Source organism: Phyllobates terribilis, unplaced genomic scaffold (assembly GCF_046119375.1).
Source record: "Phyllobates terribilis strain yellow unplaced genomic scaffold, ASM4611937v1 Scaffold_3__8_contigs__length_932513732, whole genome shotgun sequence".
NCBI classification, from domain to species: Eukaryota; Metazoa; Chordata; class Amphibia; order Anura; family Dendrobatidae; genus Phyllobates; species Phyllobates terribilis.
This window is the reverse complement of record NW_027362763.1, coordinates 684,471,133-684,492,175: the sequence shown is the minus strand read 5'-3', so window position 1 is coordinate 684,492,175 and position 21,043 is coordinate 684,471,133. Positions and strand designations below refer to the sequence as shown.

At 46.3% G+C, this 21,043-nt stretch overlaps 1 protein-coding gene across 3 annotated transcripts; it reads left to right on the top strand.

Annotated features, from left to right (window-relative positions):
• Positions 1 to 597: 597 nt before the first annotated feature.
• NVL (nuclear VCP like) lies at positions 598 to 20,685 on the top strand. Of its 3 annotated transcripts, none has more exons than XM_073671859.1 (23): positions 598 to 964; positions 2,005 to 2,078; positions 2,582 to 2,634; positions 2,725 to 2,812; positions 2,908 to 2,965; positions 3,351 to 3,626; positions 3,759 to 3,885; positions 4,327 to 4,394; positions 4,593 to 4,727; positions 5,089 to 5,190; positions 5,341 to 5,458; positions 5,572 to 5,716; positions 6,413 to 6,647; positions 6,837 to 7,055; positions 8,134 to 8,238; positions 8,996 to 9,058; positions 10,454 to 10,573; positions 12,671 to 12,770; positions 14,916 to 15,022; positions 15,756 to 15,832; positions 16,344 to 16,432; positions 18,247 to 18,317; positions 20,379 to 20,685. In XM_073671859.1, the coding sequence occupies exons 1-23, from the start codon at positions 905 to 907 to the stop codon at positions 20,430 to 20,432; spliced, it is 2,544 nt and encodes an 847-aa protein (XP_073527960.1). In that variant the 5' UTR covers positions 598 to 904; the 3' UTR covers positions 20,433 to 20,685. The 3 variants fall into 3 exon arrangements, with proteins under 3 accessions (XP_073527960.1, XP_073527961.1, XP_073527959.1); XM_073671860.1 differs by having other exon boundaries at positions 4,324 to 4,394; positions 18,250 to 18,317; XM_073671858.1 differs by having other exon boundaries at positions 4,324 to 4,394.
• The last annotated feature ends 358 nt before the right edge of the window (positions 20,686 to 21,043 follow it).

The window sequence follows — 21,043 nt, the reverse complement described above, 5'->3', positions numbered from 1 at the left end:
AGAACCGGTTACCAAACGTCTAGTGAATGAGACCCCGCGCAGCCAGTTCATGGATGTTAATGGCTGCAGCTTCTCTGCCCTTATGGTTTTGTCGACTTAGGGCATTGTGCACATGTTCAGTATTTGCAGCAGATATTTCTGCATAAAAAATGTGTCTCTTTGCAGGAAAACCGCTGCATAATATATATATAGTTTCCCATTCATTAGAATAAGCGCTGCATGAAGGCTGAATTGATGCTGCAGATATGAAATCTGCAAGGAAAAATATAAGCAGCGTGTGCACGAGACCCAGGATTCTCATTCACTTTGCTGGTGCTGTAAAACACAAGGTGTGAACAAGCCCTAGAGGAAAAGATGGAGATTCCGTGCAGCTATCACAGTGTCCGGCAGGGAACTCCACATCCCGACCACCGTCAGCTCTTCTCTGCAGGACTTGGATGAGATTTAGTCTCATTCTATATCACAGAGTCATTTCCAGCCATTGTTCCCACAGGGAGTGATTACACTGGGAGGAAAATCCCATAACAATCATATCAGTGCGAAAGACTACAAAACCCAGAAGGCTGTTGGCGAATGGACCGTCACGTGACCTCTCTGCATCACGTGATTCTACGTCATTCCGTCCTGGAACTGCTAGGACTCCAAGTGTGATGACGTCATTCGCACTGCAGTGATGCTATTTTTCTCTGACTTTCTGCAGGAAAACGCTGCGTACAGACTGAACTCCTACTACTACGAGAGAACCTATGTGCGGACACCAGGACAGGGAATGCTGAGGACACCTATGTGAAAGGGCTCTATCTGATAAGCTGCGGAAGAGACAGGCATCGTGGAGGACAGCTATGTGTGAGGACCCCTCGGCTTACACGTGAGTCAAGAGCTGTAAACCGGGGCCGATGAGAACATGAAGATCCGTCATGTGTCCCCGGGAATAGACAGGAGGCTGAAGCACCGGCTGTCACAGGTAGTGGCCCCTGACACGGCTCTAGCCGGGGGCCCCGCCATTCTAGGGCTCCTCACTGACACCCTGATGAACTTTTCCATGTTGTCTCATACACAGGGGGGAGTCATAAAGTAGTGGCTGGTGATGCATGTGGCACTTGTAGTTCTTCACCTCTTTTCTGCAGCTTATGTTATTCCCTTCCCCGTGCTTTACACTGCAGCTCCTCCAGTTCAGATTTGCTGCTCTGTATAATTCTGTACTTGGAATTTAGGTTAAAAGTCAGAAAAAAACAAAGATCATCCACAACTAAAATAATCCATGAAATGCGGCATCCATCAATGAATGCAAACGTAGTCCTGACAGTGCAGAGGCTCGAACTGCGGCGGCTCTCCTCCCCTGTACTTTACACCGCTGCGGCTGCTCTCCTCCCCTGTACTTTACACCGCTGCGGCTGCTCTCCTCCCCTGTACTTTACACCGCCGCGGCTGCTCTCCTCCCCTGTACTTTACACCGCCGCGGCTGCTCTCCTCCCCTGTACTTTACACCGCCGCGGCTGCTCTCCTCCCCTGTACTTTACACCGCCGCGGCGGCTCTCCTCCCCTGTACTTTACACCGCCGCGGCGGCTCTCCTCCCCTGTACTTTACACCGCCGCGGCGGCTCTCCGCCCCTGTACTTTACACCGCCGCGGCGGCTCTCCTCCCCTGTACTTTACACCGCCGCGGCGGCTCTCCTCCCCTGTACTTTACACCGCCGCGGCTGCTCTCCTCCCCTGTACTTTACACCGCCGCCGCGGCTCTCCTCCCCTGTACATTACACCGCCGCCGCGGCTCTCCTCCCCTGTACATTACACCGCCGCCGCGGCTCTCCTCCCCTGTACATTACACCGCCGCCGCGGCTCTCCTCCCCTGTACATTACACCGCCGCCGCGGCTCTCCTCCCCTGTACATTACACCGCCGCCGCGGCTCTGCTCTCTTCCCTCCCCTTCTATCAGACTTCTGCATCACAAACCTTTGAGTTTTGACGCCACTGTTTCTTTCTATATATTTTTATTCCCTGCAGTATCTGAGCAGTAACAGATGCGGGGGATACGTGGACATCTCGGCCGTGGCTGCCGATCTCCAGAAAACCTACAGGTAACATCCTATGTGCATTATCCATACAGGCCGCGCTGCATTAGGTCTGTAGGTCGGACGGTGTAGACAGATCAAGGCCGTCAACTCCCTAGGGGGTGTCCAGGTTCACAAAAACACCCTGAGACCTCAGGTTGTACGTGTTATTGCAGGTTAACCCCATTAAAGTGAATGGAGCTGGGCTGCAATATCCCCACAAGCCATGGTCGGGGGGAGGAAGATCGGTCTGTCATCCCCTGCCTTATTGTTTATAGGGGTGAGAGACTCCTGACCCCATCAGCAGTTTTGTTCTCTCCCCCCATTGGAAATACATGACGACTGGGCACGCCGGCTATAGCCAGGAAATAGGAAGTGGTGGCCAGAACTCTCCAACATCCTCTGATCTCCCTGCTCGCGGCGGCGGTGCGACGTCCTGCAGAGTAATGGGGCCCTATAAGGCCGCAGGTGTCGGGGCCGCAGTGTTGTCTGGAGTCTTCTTATAAGCATCTTATGTGTTTTATCTCCAGTTCAGAATATGGCAGAAGGAAGCGTAACGTCTTCAGGATCCAAGTGGAGAAAGGTGAGAAGTCCGAGGACGTCACTGATCGGCGTCAGTCGTGTCATGGACGACATGTTTCGCTGCTTAACATCTTCTGTTCTTTTTTTTTAGTGTTTAAAGTGATCTGTGATGAAAATGAAGACGATGGAAATCTGGAAGAATCACATTTGGCAAAGCGGGCGAAGAGAGGAGCTGACGGGTAAACGGGCGGCGAGTCGCCGTGTGAACAGAGTCTGATGGTCTAATGGAGGCAAATGTGGAAAAAACTCCTCACTCTTATCTTCTCTTATACAGAGATCTGGAATTTCCTTCTGATGACTCCACGGACACCGATGATTACACAGATCAGCCCGTGAGTACTGATTATGGGGAGCTGACACTCTACAGGAGAGAGAGGACCCCGCTGCCCATAAGAGCTGACACTCTACAGGAGAGAGAGGACCCTGCCCATAGGAGCTGACACTCTGCAGGAGAGAGAGGACCCTGCCCATAGGAGCTGACACTCTACAGGAGAGAGAGGACCCTGCCCATAGGAGCTGACACTCTACAGGAGAGAGAGGACCCTGCCCATAGGAGCTGACACTCTACTGGAGGGGGTCCTCCTCCTCGCTGGGAAGGCACACTTGGGGTCCTGTTTTTTGTTCCTTACTGTTGTCCTCGGGGGGTCTCGCATCCGGAGTATTCGCTTCCCCCCCCCCCCTGTGTTGCACTTATTACTCCAGTCTCTTCATTTCCAGTCCACGAATCACATGAACTCCTCGCTGCTGTCTCTGTACCGGAGAGGAAACCCCGACTGCACCCTGGACTCCCCCTCCAAGAGTGAGGGTCCGGACACCAGCACCCCCGCTCCACACAAAGCCCCCAGAACCGAGGGATCGGGAGACGCTGTGGAGTCGCAGACCCCGAGGGCCGGATGGTTCATTGACAAGACGCCCAGTAAATCTCCAGGGAAGAACGTCTTCATAGACCTGTGCGAGGACGGAGACGGGGGGCAGCGGGCGGAGGACGGCGAGGTAACGGACCCCGGTGTATCCCTCATATCTGCACGCGGTGCTCAGACTAATGCAGCACCCGGCACTTCATGCTTCACATATGGTTTACTGGTTTTGTTTTTTTTATTTTTTATTTTTCTCCATCCTGGACAGAAATCAGTCGACGTCTCTATACTGGAGACAGAGAAGAAGAAGACAAAAGGGAAAAGATCCCGGAGAGGAAAGATGGAGGCACAGGACGTGGAGGAAGAAATCAAATCCGCTCTGATGAAGAAGAAAGGTGAGAAGAGATCGCTGCAGAATATGAGTGCAGCTCTGGAGGATAATACAGGATGTAACTCAGGATCAGTAATGTATGTACACAGTGACTGCACCAGCAGAATAGTGAGTGCAGCTCTGGAGTATAATACAGGATGTAACTCAGGATCAGTGATGTAATGTATGTACACAGTGACTCCACCAGCAGAATAGTGAGTGCAGCTCTGGAGTATAATACAGGCTGTAACTCAGGATCAGTAATGTAATGTATGTACACAGTGACTGCACCAGCAGAATAGTGAGTGCAGCTCTGGAGTATAATACATTTTATATAGAATAGTGTATATATTATTTGTAAAATTATGACCTGGGCTTAAATTTTATTTTTTTATAAAGTGTACTATGAATGTACAGATACGGATGCTTTTATTTCATTTCCTGTGTGATTTTCTTTTTAAAGCAGAAACCATTGAGTTGCAGAAATCATTTGTTCGCTTTGAAGATGTTGGAGGAAATGACGACACCCTGACGGTACGTTTGGTCCCAATTTCATTGCTCTGTACTGGAAGTGACAATGATAGAAATGAATGATGTCATCTAGTTATGTAGTTATTTTGGGTTTCTATAAGAGATATATTAAACACGCCTCAGCTGCTGCAGAACCTCCCTATTCACCTTGGCTGCCGCAGAAGCTCCGCCGCACGTCTGATCATTGCTTTCTCCTTACAGGACGTCTGCAAGCTGTTGATTCACATGCGTCACCCTGAAGTCTATCAGCACCTGGGGGTGGTGCCTCCCCGTGGTTTTCTGTTACACGGTCCTCCGGGATGCGGGAAGACATTGCTGGCGCAGGCGATTGCTGGGGTACGAAGCTTTTCAGTTTATATTTTGTGATTAAAGTTGAAAACTTGCCTTTATTCTCCTAAAAGCTTTTAATAAGACAATATCAATTCCTTCTGAGTTTGTGGCACCCTGAAGTCCTGACTCACCCCTTCAATAATGAGATGACTCTGCTGACTCTGTCCCAGTCTACACAGTAAAGCTGATAGTGAGCAATGTGCTGTAATGGCCAGCGTGAGTCCGGTATATTCTATGTATAAGGACCTGATGCGCCGTTTTCTGATGGCACGTTGTTAGACAATATACGGGGGCACAGGTGTTTCCCCCCCTCACCCCCCTAGATCTGATCGGCCATTTAATAGTCATTGCTTCATATCTTCTCCAGGAACTGGATTTACCGATACTCAAGGTTGCAGCCACTGAGATGGTGTCCGGGGTCTCGGGAGAATCCGAGCAGAAGCTGAGGAGCCTTTTTGAACAAGCTTTGGTGAGTTCATTGCTTAAGTGCTCTGTGCTGCTGTGCAACATTCTGAGCTTTGTTTGCAGTAGGTTTTTCTTTCCAGTTTTTACATGTTGGGGGTTAGATAAGGAATAGTAACTGTCGGGTCGGTAATGGTGCTGATGTTTTCCGTTGCAGAGCAGCGCTCCGTGCATCCTGTTCATCGACGAGATTGACGCCATAACTCCCAAGAGAGAAGTGGCCTCTAAGGACATGGAGCGGAGGATCGTGGCTCAGCTGCTCACCTGTATGGACGGTCAGTGTCGGCCATTGTAATCTGTGGGGTTCCAGTCTATTCTGCGCCGTCTATTCTCTTACCCGGGGGTCCGTCCGGACCACAATATTATTCTTACCGCTTTCTCCATCCAGACTTGAACAATCCATCCGTCACCGCTCAGGTTCTCGTCATCGGAGCCACAAACAGACCCGACTCGTTAGACCCGGCTCTCAGGAGAGCGGGAAGGTTCGACCGGGAGATCTGCCTGGGGATTCCAGACGAGGGGGCGAGACTAAAGTGAGCCATGAAAAATGTGTTTAGTGTGGTGCCCCCTGGATCCAGGAGGTGGTACTGCGCCTGTGTGACCACCCAAACTGGAGTCATTGGGTGGACATAGTGAGAAGGGAACAGCAGCTCTGTAGGGGGCGCCGTAGCAAGTATGTAACATCCACATACCACGGCCCCTTCTCTTCTTTGTTCTTGTGACAATTGACATTATGTAGTTTTCTGTGCCCCCCGGTGATGGCACGTCGTCCGTCACACGCCAAATATCGGGCTCGCTGACTGCCAAGCCGTAGCTGCAATGCAAAACTGATGAGCTCGCGCTGCTTGTGAAATGGGGGGTTTTGCAGGTTTCAGCCTCTTGATCAGGAAAGACTTGAGCCAGCATTTGTGCATAGGAAAAAAAAAAGTACTTGCACCCACCACTAGAGGGAGCTAAGAGTTCACTGCTGAATTAAAGTAGTTTTTAACTTTTATAAAAGGGGAAAAAATAGATGAGCCATATTTATCAGTGGTATCTGCTCCATCGGGGTCCACCGGACCAGGAGAAATGACGTCCTGACTGGTGGCAGCCGCATCATCTCTTCCAGTCCGATGGAGACCGCAACAGCGCATAAGCAGGAATCTGATTCCAGGGGTCAGAAAAGCTGAGCTGTAAATGCAATACTGTCGCCGCCGGCACCCCTGACGTCTGCATGTTATCACTCCCAGGATCCTGAAGACATTGTGTCGGAAGCTCCGGCTCCCAGAATGCTTTGACTTCCAGCGTTTGGCTCATCTGACGCCGGGATACGTCGGCGCCGACCTGATGGCGCTCTGCAGGGAGGCAGCGATGTGCGCAGTGAACAGAGCGCTGATCCAGCTGCAGCATCGACCGACAGCCGAGGAGCCCGAGATGGAGGGTACTACAGCGAAACTACCTGCCCCAGAAGCGACACCGGCTCAGGTGAGTGCAGGAGATCTCGTCTGTTTCCTATTACTCACCCGTCCCCCCTTTATTTTCAGTGGGGGTGACCTGCCACGTTACGGGGGCTTCCAGTGCTGCCCTTTATTTTCTGTGCCAATAACCCCCTGAGGTGGCGGCTTCCTGATCTCAGACAGTATCTGATTTCTTTTTTTTTGTTTCCTTCTATAGACGGAGCTGCAGCGGTTGCTGGAGGTGCTGATGGAGCCGTCGCCTTTCCCGGAGGAGCAGCTGCAGGGTTTGTGCATTGAGATGAGCGATTTCCTGAGCGCGCTCCCCTCGGTGCAGCCATCGGCCAAGAGAGAAGGTTTCGCCACAGTCCCGGATGTTACCTGGGAGGATATCGGAGCGCTGGATGAAATCCGAGAGGAGCTGACCATGGCCATACTGGTGAGAAAAGAAATTCTGGGGTATCTTATATTGACCTGTCAGTTTGGGCTGCACCCCGCACGTTCCATGAAGCGCCGAGGTATTCTTAAAGGGGTTGTCCAGGCTAAGGAAAAGAGGAGCTGCGCCCCAGAACTTCCTCATCTCTGTGGATGGAACATTAAAGAAGTGAAACCTCTCAGAAAACCCCTTTTAAAGGATTGTCCATCACTATTAAGAATTGGGAATTCTATTTTTATGTTGAAAGTAAGTATCTTTGTAATTAGCTTGCGTGGTCTTTATTGCCTGTGAGTGGCGCTATCACAGGCATCACGTGACCCCCGGCTGCAGCCGGCTCTGCCATCCGCTGATGGCACGTCATGATTCCGGATGCAGCCGGGGGTCCCTCTTCTGCGTTTCACGGTGGACGCTGGGTTGTGGGCAGAGTAACCCCGCGTGTCACACCCAGCATCCACCACATCGTCACTGGTGTCACGCCTCACTTGACGTGACATCAGCAGGGGTCACATGAAGCCTGTGAGCGGCCAAGGATATCGCTGCTCCGAGGAAGAAAAGGCACCGCAAGGTATTTACAAAGATACTTCTTTTAACCATTAAAAATGCATTGACCAATTATTAATAGTACTGGACAACCCCTTTAAGTTCAATGTAAAAACAGTATGCAGAGTGCTCCCTGTAGTGGTGGCTGCGGGTAGTGAGTATGACAATGTTTTACAGAAAAAAAGTTGTCAAAGAGTAAGGGAGGCTATAAAACTAATTGTCAAACAATGATAGTACTCAGCGGTGATGACATCTCATCCATCATTAATGTGACCGCTGCAGCCAATCACTGACCCGAGCAGTCACATGCAGTGCAGGCAAAAGACACCAGTAAGGCATCTGATTGGCTGCAGCTGAGTCCTGCATAATGGACAGGATATGAGAGTTGGGTGTATGGGATCGTCAGTGTTTCCAGTCCTCGGAGAGTTGGTATAAATAGGCGCCGTGGCGCTTTCTGGCTCCACCATTACTGCGGCATCCTCCACACGTGATGGTGAGATGATGGCGGCGTCCGTCACGTTCCGGTATTTTCTGTCTCCAGGCCCCAGTGAGGAATCCGGAGCAGTTCAAGGCACTTGGACTTCTGGCTCCTGCAGGAGTCTTGTTGGCCGGACCCCCGGGCTGTGGAAAAACATTGCTTGCCAAGGTATAATAACATGTTGCCTTCATGTCAGTGGTGTTTTCACTTATCTCCTTCTATATTGAAGGGTGTGCATACTTTTGCAACCATTTTTATTATTATTATTGCTTTCTGCATCTAAAATTGAAAAGATTTTGCAAAAGATTTGAGTCCAAAAAATCTCCTCCCGTTTTGTGTATACAGCTCCTGTGCTGACCTATGTGTCTCCAAGGTTGCAGACTCATGTAGCCTGACCCTGCAGTTGCGGGTGTTACGTCTTTGCATCTGATTCTTCCTTGCATATATTTGGTGGGTTTATTAAGTTGTAGGGGACGGACGGAAGAAAGTAACACGTCACTGCCGGGTCTGACTACGCTGTAGTCTGTAACCATGGAAACACAGTATTGCTTTCCTCTCTCTGTAGCTGCCCTAGACTTTAATAGCGGAGCTCCTCCATCTTAATGTCGCCTCCTGCTGTACTAGGTGATAGGGGACCCCCAATCTCCTGGTTGGGGACTTCACAGGACCACTAATGTTTAACCCTTAGCGCCACCTGCTGAACATTTTTAGAGCGGGCACTGTTTAGTTGTTCCCGCGCCATCTGCAGCAAGTGTCCGCCATAGATTACAGATGAAACGCTGCTGCCAATCAACCTCCTCAGATGCCGCGACCATTGCATCTAAGCGGTTAGTGATAAATAAGATCTGGTCACAGGCTGCTGATGGCTTTCGATGGGTGTAATAATATAATAATGACCCCCAACCTCGAACCCTCTGTGTTTTAGGCCGTAGCAAATGAATCTGGACTTAACTTCATCTCGGTGAAGGGGCCGGAGCTGCTGAATATGGTGAGTCGGACCCTGGCGCCATTTGTAAGTACAAGAATGATATAGAGCGTGAATTATTCAGGGCATGCTGGGACTTGTAGTCTTGCAGCAGCCCGGACTGCCATAGGTTGCTGACTGCTACTCTGCGTGTGCAGGTGCAAATGTCCTACCAAATGGAAGATGGGGGGTCCTCGTCCCCAAATATGCACGTATCATTGGAGTATTATGAAAGCCTGCCCCATTTTCATTATGCAGTATCCTATGGGGGTTTTAAAGGGGTCCTCCACTTTGGACTGTCCTTAATTGTTAGAGGTTTTCAGAAAATAAGGGATAACGCACTGCAATTTTCACATGCAGTCTTTTGGAAAAACTGTCAAAAAACTGTAAATTTTTCCCACAGTGCCCCCACAGGTGGATAAAAGTATTGCAAATTAATATCTGGTCCTGGTAATATGCCGGGTCCTCCAGAGCGAGAGCGGACACTATATTTGTATCTGTTCGGGATCCCAAAAAAGGGGCCACACTAATAGGATGGTTATAGATAGAGAGAGATCTCTCTATATCTCTCTATCTCTCTCTATCTCCTTTTTTTTTTTAGGCTGCCTCCACTTTCAGAAGTAAAGCGATTCTGCATTCTAATCGTTTTTATCACTCGTTCTATTGGAGGATTTTGCTTTTATCCCACAGCACGGACCGACTGAGCACCACGCTGCGGAGTGCACAAAGCCGAGCAGCGTCCTGCCGATCCTCAACTATTGTCACCAGTGCGGGAGCGAGCTCGGTGAGATCTGACGACCCTCTCCCCCGCGCAGAGGACAGGAGCAGGACGCGGTCTAGTGTTGTGCAATCTGCAGCGCAGGAACGGTCCGTGCTGCGGGATAACAGCAAAATCCTCGAATAGAACGAGTGATAACAAAGATTAGACTGCAGAGTCCTGCCCTGTTTTGGAAGTATGTGACATCACCTACATATTGTTATAATATAAAGATGCAGAATAAAAAAAATAGATAGATAGATATTTTTTTCATTTTATTTAGATTATCTAAAAATATATATATATATATATATATAATTAAAATGTAATAAATATGTCTAATAAATATCTAAATATAATTAAAACATTTAATATCTATAAATGAAATTAAAAATATCTAAATTATACATAATAAAATCTAAATATAATAAAAATATAATTAAAAAATATCTGTAGAATTAAAAAAAAATCTAAATATAATTAAAAATATATCTAAATATGATTAGAAAAAAATAAATATAATGTATATAAATAATTAAAAATGTAATAAAAATATCCATAAATATATATAAATTTAAAAAAATATATTTATTTTGTGTGTATATATTTTTAACATTTTTATTTTATAATATGTAGTAATGAGTGAGTTTTCTCTTTTTCAGTACGTTGGTGAAAGTGAACGAGCCGTACGGCAGGTTTTCCAGAGAGCCTCCAACTCCTCTCCGTGCGTCATATTTTTTGATGAAATCGACGCTCTTTGCCCTCGAAGATCGAGCCACGAAGTAAGTGAGGACATAAGGATATTTCAAGTTCTGCATCCCCATTCTTTTTTTTTTTTTGCCTTTTAACTTTGCAGATGGCTTTAAATAATAATCTCCTGCCGTTTCGTGTCTACAGCTACCATGCAGACTTATGTCAGCAGACTCAAGCTCTGTAGTCAGATCCTATCTCATTCTTGTTGGTTTCCTACTGAATGAATGTTGGCAAAAAGAGGAAGAATAATAAGAGGAGCGTTCTATCTGCGGGATGAGATGGGGTTTATTTGCAGTCTGTAACTGTGAAAACACATAGTTCTACACAGGAGCTGTATACACAAAACAGATTTCTCCGTTTCATACTTACTGACTAGTGAATATAGTCAGGGCGAGCCGTTGCAGATGGGCCCTTGTGCTCAAAGGGGCCCAAACGCTCCTCTTGCTCATAATGAAGCATCAGTGCAATAAATGTTAGTTTGGCCCCTGGGACAGAATTTACATTGGGGCCCCGAAGTATCAAGTAAACACTTTTTGATATTGGGTAATACGGGTATATACTATAGGACTTACAGCTTCACAATAATTTGACACGCTGGCCCTGAGCCATATAAAATACAGTACAAAACACTCATTGTACCGAGCCCCAAGGACAGAAGCCAATAGTTAATTATGCAGGTTGGCACGAAAGGCTCTTTCCAGGCCCTGCAGTTGCACAAGATGTTAATTTTTGATCCCTTGAATTAATAATGACTAAAACTTTGCAGGCAGTGTTTATTAAAAATCTTCTTCCCCTTTGTGTATACAGCTCTCATGCAGATCTGTGTGCCCCAGGTTGGTGCAGCTGTTGCTCTATGGGTTTAACTTGATCTTGTAGTCATCTATTACCTCCCCCCTTCCTTCCTTACACCTCTCTGAGCACTGTAGTGGAATCTATAGTGTGGGGTGAACAATGTTACATAAGCACAGCAGTATATATACTGTATACCTGGGGAGACGTCTACATTGCATTTCAGCTATTACAGCCATGGTAACATGAAGGGGGGGTGGGCGAAAACAGATAGAATGGGGCATGGGTCAGGATGGAAGGGAGAAGACAGCTTTACAGGGAAGGCCCTCTAAGCACTCAGCCTGCAGCTACACAAGTAAGCATGTCTGTCAAAGTGAGGTGCAAAAGGAACAGAAGGGGATAAAATCTTGAACTTCATAAAATAAAGAAGTTCTTAAACTTTTCATTTCTTAAAAGGCTAAAATTAGACTGTAATATTGGGAAAGGAGAAGGCCGCTTCACAGGGAAGGCCCTCTGATCACTCAGCTTGCAGCTACACAACCGATCATGTCCAGAAATACAAGGTACATAAGGAATGGAAGGGGGTAGAACTTGAGCCTTATAAAATAAAGATGTGTTTTAGCTTTTAAGGAGTGAAATATTTAATATGCCTCCTAAGGCAGATAGACTGGAGAATGGAGAAGCATGGAAGGTAGAAGACGGCTTCATAGGGAAGGCCCACTGAGTATTCTGCTCGCAGCTACACAAGTGAGCATGTTTCAGTAAAGCAAGGTGCATATGGAACTGAGTTATTAAATGTTTCACTTAAAAGACAAGGCAAATAGACAGTAAAATTGAGAAAGGAGAAGACCGCTCCACAGGGAAGGCCCTCTGATCACTCAGCCTGCAGCTACACAAGCATTCATGTCTGGAAATGCAAGGAGATAAAGAATGGAAGAGGATAAAACCTTGAGCCTCATAAGATAAAGATGTTTTTTAGATTTTTTAAAAAGTGAAAGGTTTAATATGCCTCCTTAGGCAGATAGACTGGAGACATATGGAAGGGAACAGGCGGCTTCATAGGGAAGGCCCACTGAGTACTCTGCCTGCAGCTCTACAAGCCAACATGTTCAGGAAAGCAAGGTGCATAAGGAACAGAATGGGATGAAACCATGAACCACATAAGTTAGAGGTGTTTTTGACCTTTTAAGAAATCAGAAGTTTAATATGCCCCCTAATGTCAGGGAAGGGAACCACCAGAGGCAGTTTCTTTTCAGGCACTGCACCCCTTGGCACCATACAGCACAGGTTGCCATCTTTCACGTGATGCTCTATGGTCTTCCCTTCTTTTTTCACAGTCTGGTTCTAGTGTCAGGGTTGTCAACCAGTTGCTGACGGAGATGGACGGCCTGGAGACCAGACGGCAGGTTTTTATCATGGCTGCTACTAACCGTCCAGGTGAGCTTCGCATTAATTTTAGATCTGAGAAGATTGAACCCATATTTTTTTTCCTAAAAGTAATGAGAAGCGGGGGAGGAGGGAGATGCTGCTGAATTGTCGGCCTCTGTTAGACTCGCGCTGCGGGAGGGGAGGAAGAGCAGCCGCAGTTGCGTTGCTCAGAGCCCCTAATAAAGCGATCTGCAAAGTTTCATAACTTTCAATGTTGGACAAAATTATTAAAAAAATAAATAAAAGTTTAGTTATTCTTTAGTGAAAGTTGATTGGGTCAAAGGTTCACACTTTTTCCTTACTATCTTACATCCTTTCCCTGTCCGCATCCGTAAATTCCTGGGAGCTCTCATTCCTGACAGGGTAACGACTGTCGGGCATGATGGAAGCTGTAGTTCCACAATATCTGGAGATGGCTGGTCTAGGCTTAGGGGTAGCAGCTTCCCATTCTTTGTACAAGGGGCAGGTTGAAGAAGAGGCCGAAGGTCCATGAAGCCTCCGTGTGAGGCCGGGTGCTGATAAGAGGAGGTCAGATTCCAGGAGCTGCTGTTTGCTCTGGCAGCGGAGGCTCGGTGAGGAAATCCTCACTTCTCGGTATGAGCTTGTTCACCGTGACCTCCGACACCTGAATTGCCGTGTTGTTGATCGACCAAATTAAAGAGACAGAGCACCTACCTGTATATTCTATATTCGGTGCAGAAGGCTACATGTATCCGATAAGGCTCTGACTTCATAACAATGGAGTAGAAAAAACACAAATCTATCCGTCATGTACAGCCGCTGTCTATATAGAGCAGGGTTCCCCAACTCCAGTCCTCAAGGCCCACCAACAGGTCATGTTTTCAGGATTTCCTTAGTATTACACAGGTGATAATTCCATCACCTGTGCAATACTAAGGAAATCCTGAAAACATGACCTGTTGGTGGGCCTTGAGGACTGGAGTTGGGGAACCCTGATATAGAGGACCTGTCAGTCTGCCACAAAATCGGCACACTCTTCTCCTGCTGACGTCAACATTCGCGTTGGCTCCTTTCTTCTGTGATTGGCTACATCACAACCCGGCCTCTGTCCCATGGAGCATTATATTTGCAGATATAATGACAAGTGAATACAGGTCACTGCCTCACAAAAAGTCAGCACACTACTCTTCTGCTGCTGCCATAGTTTGTTATTGGCTCCATTGTTCTAGTATCAGCCACATCATGACACTACCCCTGACCCACATAGCATGAAACATACAGACATAATGACACATATATACAGGTCACTGCCTCCCAAATAGTCAGCACACTACTCTTCTGCTGCTGTTAACATTCTTACTGGTTCCATTATTCCATTATCATGACACCACCCCTGTCACATAAAGCATTATACTTATAGACATAACGATAAATATATTCTGGTCAGTGCCTCCCAAAAAGTCAGCACGTTCATCTTGTACATCGCAGATTTATGTGAGTCACTGCCTTGCACAAAGTCCGCACACTACTCTACAGCTGCTGTCATTGATCCCATTGGATTCAGTCTTATATTCTACCATATCTTGACCTAAACTGTTACATTTAGTTTTATCCTTACAAACACAGTCACATTGGTCACTGACCACCCCAAAAATCTGCACAGTCATCTCCTGCTGTCATTATCATTGTCACGCTTGTCATCACACAACTCCATACAGTCCTTAATCCTACAACATAACCAAATGTAATTATCAAGTCACTGCCCCCACAATATCAGCATAACCATCTACTGCTGCTGTCATACTTATACAAGTATTAACAGGTCACTGCCTCCTACAAAATCAACATATTCCTCTCATGCTGCCATCATCTTTTTCATTGCCTGTACTGTTCCATCCTCAGCTTCATTATTACACTACCAACCTTATTCTTGCAGACGTGATCACTTGTGCGTGTATAGATGGGTCACTGCCCCACACAAGGTCAACACATTCCTCTCCTGCTGATGGCATCTCACTCGTGCATTTCCACTTTACGGTTCTGTACCCTTTGTCAAAACTAAAGATCGCATCACCTACAGATGAGTGAAACCTTGTGCCATGATTTACCTGACCATGGCGTGGTGAGATCTGTTTCTGCTGCCAGGCGGTGTTGCCTAAGTGTCATGAATTGTGCTTACTTTCCCCTCCTCAGACATTATTGACCCAGCTATTCTGCGACCTGGGCGACTGGACAAGACTCTTTATGTGGGTCTTCCCCCTCCAAGTGATCGGCTCGCTATCCTGAGGACGATAACGAAGGTAACTTATCAATAATCGTACATTTATTTAGTGCTCATACATTGTAACCAATGATGACGGCAGCAGAGGACGAGTATGTTGACCTTGTAGAAGGCAGTGACCCGTATTTGCTGATTTTTATCTGGTTAGCTCAGGGAAAGCAATTTAATCAGCTTTTTAGTACTTGGGCACTAATATGAGCGTGACTTTACTTTGCACTGAAGGCTTGCAACTCGTTCATGCCCACACCGCGCTGGAGGCCGTAGGTCATGGGGGGTTGACATGATTTTATCACATCTTTGCCATATTTAACCACCATGTCTGTGGGTTTCTTGCATGATTAATATACAATTAAAGGGGTTGTCCCAGCTGCATAATACCAGACCCGGCAGTAAAAAGTAACCTGATCACCATCTCAGTGGGGTTACCGTCCCTTAAAAATTAGTAATTGCCCAAAAAAAAAGAGAATACCTTGATGTTCAAAAGAAGAAAAAAAAGTGCTCCCCTATCCAAGACCATGATCTTCCCATCAGAATGCAAAACTATTATAAAGAGCGTCTCTGGCTCAGGAGGACCTGTCCTATCACTGATATGAAAAAACAGCATGTAATACTTTATTTCCCCTGCGGGGGCACTGCAGGGAAAAATTATACCTTTCCAGTCAAGATCATCCTATGGAAATAGATTATTTTTTTAATATTTTTAAATGATTATTTTTTATTTTATTTTATTTATTTATGTATTGTTTTTTTAGAACGGTTCTCGGCCACCGCTGGGTTCGGACGTTGATCTGGAAGTAATCGCCTATGATGAGAAATGTGATTGTTTCACGTGAGTAGAACTCATCCATCACATGTGACGTCATTTTGTCAGAAAAAAAACCCTTTAAAAAAAAAAAAAAAAGTCCAACCAGTGTTCTGGGAGAAACATTTGGTACCGTTTTGTGTATACAGCTACTCTGCTTCCTCATCTCCATAATCTACAAACCGTAGCAAATGGAGCATGCGACTACACATGGTTTACTTGTAGTTTGTTACCATGCAGACACCTAGTTTTGTAAGGGAGCTGTATACCCAAAACGGTGTATTTTAAATTTTGCATAGTTACTTTTTTTTTTCTCTTTTAAACACTTTAAAGCTGTAAAAATGTAGGTTGTTGATATTTTGCAACAATGATGATCTCTGTGGCTGACTCGGTGGGTAAAGGTGTCATGAGATAAACCGTGTGCGCCTGGGAGGTCGTTTATTATGATGATAACGAGTCTCTGCCGAGTATCAAGAAACAATGGTGGAATCTACTGACACAAGCTGTAATGTAATGTGGTGTATTCTGCCCTCCACAGGGGCGCCGACCTGTCTGCTCTGGTGCGGGAGGCGTCCATAAATGCCCTGCGGAGCGACATGCTACAAGCAAGTCCTGCAATCCTGAGAGGTGAGTAAAGGTGACTGCACCAGCAGAATAGTGAGTGCAGCTCTGGAGTATAATACAGGATGTAACTCAGGATCAGTAATGTAATGTATGTACACAGTGACTGCACCAGCAGAATAGTGAGTGCAGCTCTGGAGTATAATACAGGATGTAACTCAGGATCAGTAATGTATGTACACAGTGACTGCACCAGCAGAATAGTGAGTGCAGCTCTGGAGTATAATACAGGATGTAACTCAGGATCAGTAATGTAATGTATGTACACAGTGACTGCACCAGCAGAATAGTGAGTGCAGCTCTGGAGTATAATACAGGATGTAACTCAGGATCAGTAATGTATGTACACAGTGACTGCACCAGCAGAATAGTGAGTGCAGCTCTGGAGTATAATACAGGATGTAACTCAGGATCAGTAATGTAATGTATGTACACAGTGACTGCACCAGCAGAATAGTGAGTGCAGCTCTGGAGTATAATACAGGATGTTACTCAGGATCAGTAATGTAATGTATGTACACAGTGACTGCACCAGCAGAATAGTGAGTGCAGCTCTGGAGTATAATACAGGAGGTAACTCAGGATCAGTAATTTAATGTATGTACACAGGGACTGCACCAGCAGAATAGTGAGTGCAGCTCTGGAGTATAATACAGGATGTTACTCAGGATCAGTAATGTAATGTATGTACACAGTGACTGCACCAGCAGAATAGTGAGTGCAGCTCTGGAGTATAATACAGGAGGTAACTCAGGATCAGTACAGGATCAGTAATGTATGTACATAGTGACTGCACCAGCAGAATAGTGAGTGCAGCTCTGGAGTATAATACAGGATGTTACTCAGGATCAGTAATGTAATGTATGTACACAGTGACTGCACCAGCAGAATAGTGAGTGCAGCTCTGGAGTATAATACAGGAGGTAACTCAGGATCAGTAATTTAATGTATGTACACAGGGACTGCACCAGCAGAATAGTGAGTGCAGCTCTGGAGTATAATACAGGATGTTACTCAGGATCAGTATTGTAATGTATGTACACAGTGACTGCACCAGCAGAATAGTGAGTGCAGCTCTGGAGTATAATACAGGAGGTAACTCAGGATCAGTACAGGATCAGTAATGTATGTACATAGTGACTGCACCAGCAGAATAGTGAGTGCAGCTCTGGAGTATAATACAGGATGTTACTCAGGATCAGTAATGTAATGTATGTACACAGTGACTGCACCAGCAGAATAGTGAGTACAGCTCAGGGGTATAATACAGGATGTAACTCAGGATCAGTACAGGATCAGTAATGTAATGTATGTACACAGTGACTGCACCAGCAGAATAGTGAGTGCAGCTCTGGAGTATAATACAGGAGGTAACTCAGGATCAGTACAGGATCAGTAATGTATGTACATAGTGACTGCACCAGCAGAATAGTGAATGCAGCTCTGGAGTATAATACAGGATGTTACTCAGGATCAGTAATGTAATGTATGTACACAGTGACTGCACCAGCAGAATAGTGAGTACAGCTCAGGGGTATAATACAGGATGTAACTCAGGATCAGTACAGGATCAGTAATGTAATGTATGTACACAGTGAGTGCACCAGCAGAATAGTGAGTGCAGCTCTGGAGTATAATACAGGATGTAACTCCGCTCCATATTGCATAGCTGTGTGTATGTGATAGGTGTATATGTATGTGCTATATATATGTATTTGTGTGTATGTATATACACACACACACACACTGACTTCAGATTAGATTTATATAAATCTCCTCTTTCCAGTTCATGTTGTGTGACTTTACATTTTTTTTCTCAGCAGAGATCCTTGTGTACAAGAAACACTTTGATGAAGCCTTTAAGAAGGTGAAGCCTTCTGTCTCCAAGATGGTGAGAGTCTTCAGTCACTGTTTCCTTTCCAGCAGCTGTATCTTATCTTTATCCAGACCATGAAGACTTTCTCAGCCTCTTTCATGTTGTCCTGTTCCATAGCTTGTAGTGTAGGGGGAGAGGGACCCTTATACAGGTTTCGCCATCTGGGCAGCATCTTGTGTGAATGACGGCTGCAGTAGCGGAAGCCACGAGCAGACTGCCGCACATTTTCCTTGCAGTGACCTCTATGGGGAAAGTGTGAAATCATGAAATATATGATTACGCCGTGACCTCCAGAAAGAATCCACAATATGTTTTTTTTATAAGAGCGTTTGCAAAAACTACAACCCTCAACATTGATGATATGTGCTCATCAGGCACTGGGTTGTTTCACCATGATGTGAAGTGTTTGCTCCCGGACCGAGGAATGGTGGGAATGTTCTGGCTCATGTGACAGATTTACAGAGGAGGAAGGGTCATGTCTGGTGCAGCCCCCCACCCTCATCTGGATGAGAGCGGTGAACAGAGACCTCTGTTTAGTAACTCTGCCCCCGTTCTCTGGAGATGTCAGACCCCACTGATCTGCTGGCGATAGGGGCTGCTGCACTGCCCCTTTATTCCTGATATTGGGTGGGGGGGGGTGGAATATTGTATATTTACCATGCAAGTCACATTCTTATTCCTGGAGATAAGCATCGCCACAGGTACAGTCGAAATCTCTAATAAAGGGCCAGCGAAAATTGCCTTCAGCCACCACTAGGGGGAGCTTGTTGTATACGGTTTATGTTGCTTCTACAGCACCTAAAGGCGTCCTGCAGACATGACAGGAGACCTGTACTTGTCTCTTGGGCAGGGTTTTAGCAGCAGAGTTGGAGCTCTCCACACCCCCTGCCCTCTGCTTTTGCCTGTAGCGCCCCCTGTCTGGAGCTGCCAGAACTTCTTACACACTCCCTTTAAGGCTGTGTGCCCACGATGCATTTTTTAAGTGTTTCCGCAGCAGCAGAATCGCTTAAAAAAAACGCATGGTAGAAGGTCTGCCATGTTCCCCAATGATAATCCGCATGTGCTGTGCACATGCTGCGGAAATTTCCACTGCGGAAAAAAACTCAGCACTACCAATTATTTTGTGGAAGCGCTGCGTTTTCGCCGCCATTGACTTGCATTAGAATGCATGGAATCCGCATCACTGGATCTGTACATGCAGAATCCATGCGTTTCAATGTGCGGATGGTACCTGGGTCTGGAGGACAGAAGACTCTCCTCCGCACCCGGGTACCATAGAACCTGTAAAAAAGAATAAAATAAAAAATAAACATTATATTTACCTTCTCCTTGTCTTGCCTGCAGATCGCGGTGGACTGAAGGACCTGCGCTGACGTCATAGTCATGTGATAGGTCTCGTGATGCTGACGTCGGCAGGTCCTTCAGTGTAGTGTACCGCGAGCTGCCTGCAAGCCAAGACGGAGCGAAGCAAGACTGCGGGGGCCATCAGAAGGTAAGTATAGATTTATTTTTTAGCATTCTTTTACGGTCACACTATATAAATCTATGCAGTTTGCCGTTTGCATGGATTTATATAGTGTGACCAAGTTGTCAAGCACTTTTCCAAGTGATGCTAAAATCGCTTGGAAAGCGCTTGTCAACCCGCATGCTGAAATGCAAGTGAAGAACGCTTCACATCCGCATGTCCCTGGCAGGAAAACGCATGTACAATCCGCATGTACAATCCGCATGCACAATCCGCATGTACAATCCACATGTACAATCCACATGTACAATCCGCATGTACAATCCGCATGTACAATCCACATGTACAATCCGCATGTACAATCCGCATGTACAATCCACATGTACAATCCACATGTACAATCCGCATGCTTTTTTTCTGCCAGGGAGATGCAGAAACGCTCAGGAAAAAATCCGGAGCATTTCTGCATTCTGGGCACATAGCCTAATAGTAAATCGATATACAGAAAGCTCCTGATCTCCCTCTAGTGGTGGCTGCTCTCGACTGATGAATCTCATGAATCCAAAAGCAGATTTGTCATGGTGTAATTCTGCCATTTTTCCTCTTCATAGGATCAGATGATGTATGAGCGGCTGCGCCTGTCCCTCAGTGCTGAAGAGCGATGAGGATTCAAGATGTGGACGACGTCTGCTCACCGCAGAGAATCCCCTCCAGCTCCGGACCTGGGGAGGAGGGGCAGAGTTGCGGCTGTTACACACGAGAAAGGACTTTTAACTCCTTTTTTTTTTTTTATCACTTTCTTTTTAATTCAGCAACTGGCGGCTCCACATTCCTGATGTCACCTCTGTACATAAAGAAGATTGTGGAATTTACTTGTGTATTTATATCTGCATCCGTGTACAAATAAAGGAAGGTTAAGATGGGTGTGTTTTGGTCTTTTTATACATTACATCCTGGTGCAGTCACTGTGTACATACATTACTGACCCTGAGTTACATCCTGCATTATACTCCAGAGCTGCACTCACTATTCTGCTGGTGCAGTCACTGTGTACATACATTACATTCCTGATCCTGAGTTACCTCCTGTATTATACTCCAGAGCTGCACTCTCTATTCTGCTGGTGCAGTCACTGTGTACATACATTACATTACTGATCCTGAGTTACATCCTGTATTATACTCCAGAGCTGCACTCACTATTCTGCTGGTGCAGTCACTGTGTACATACATTACATTACTGATCCTGAGTTACATCCTGTATTATACTCCAGAGC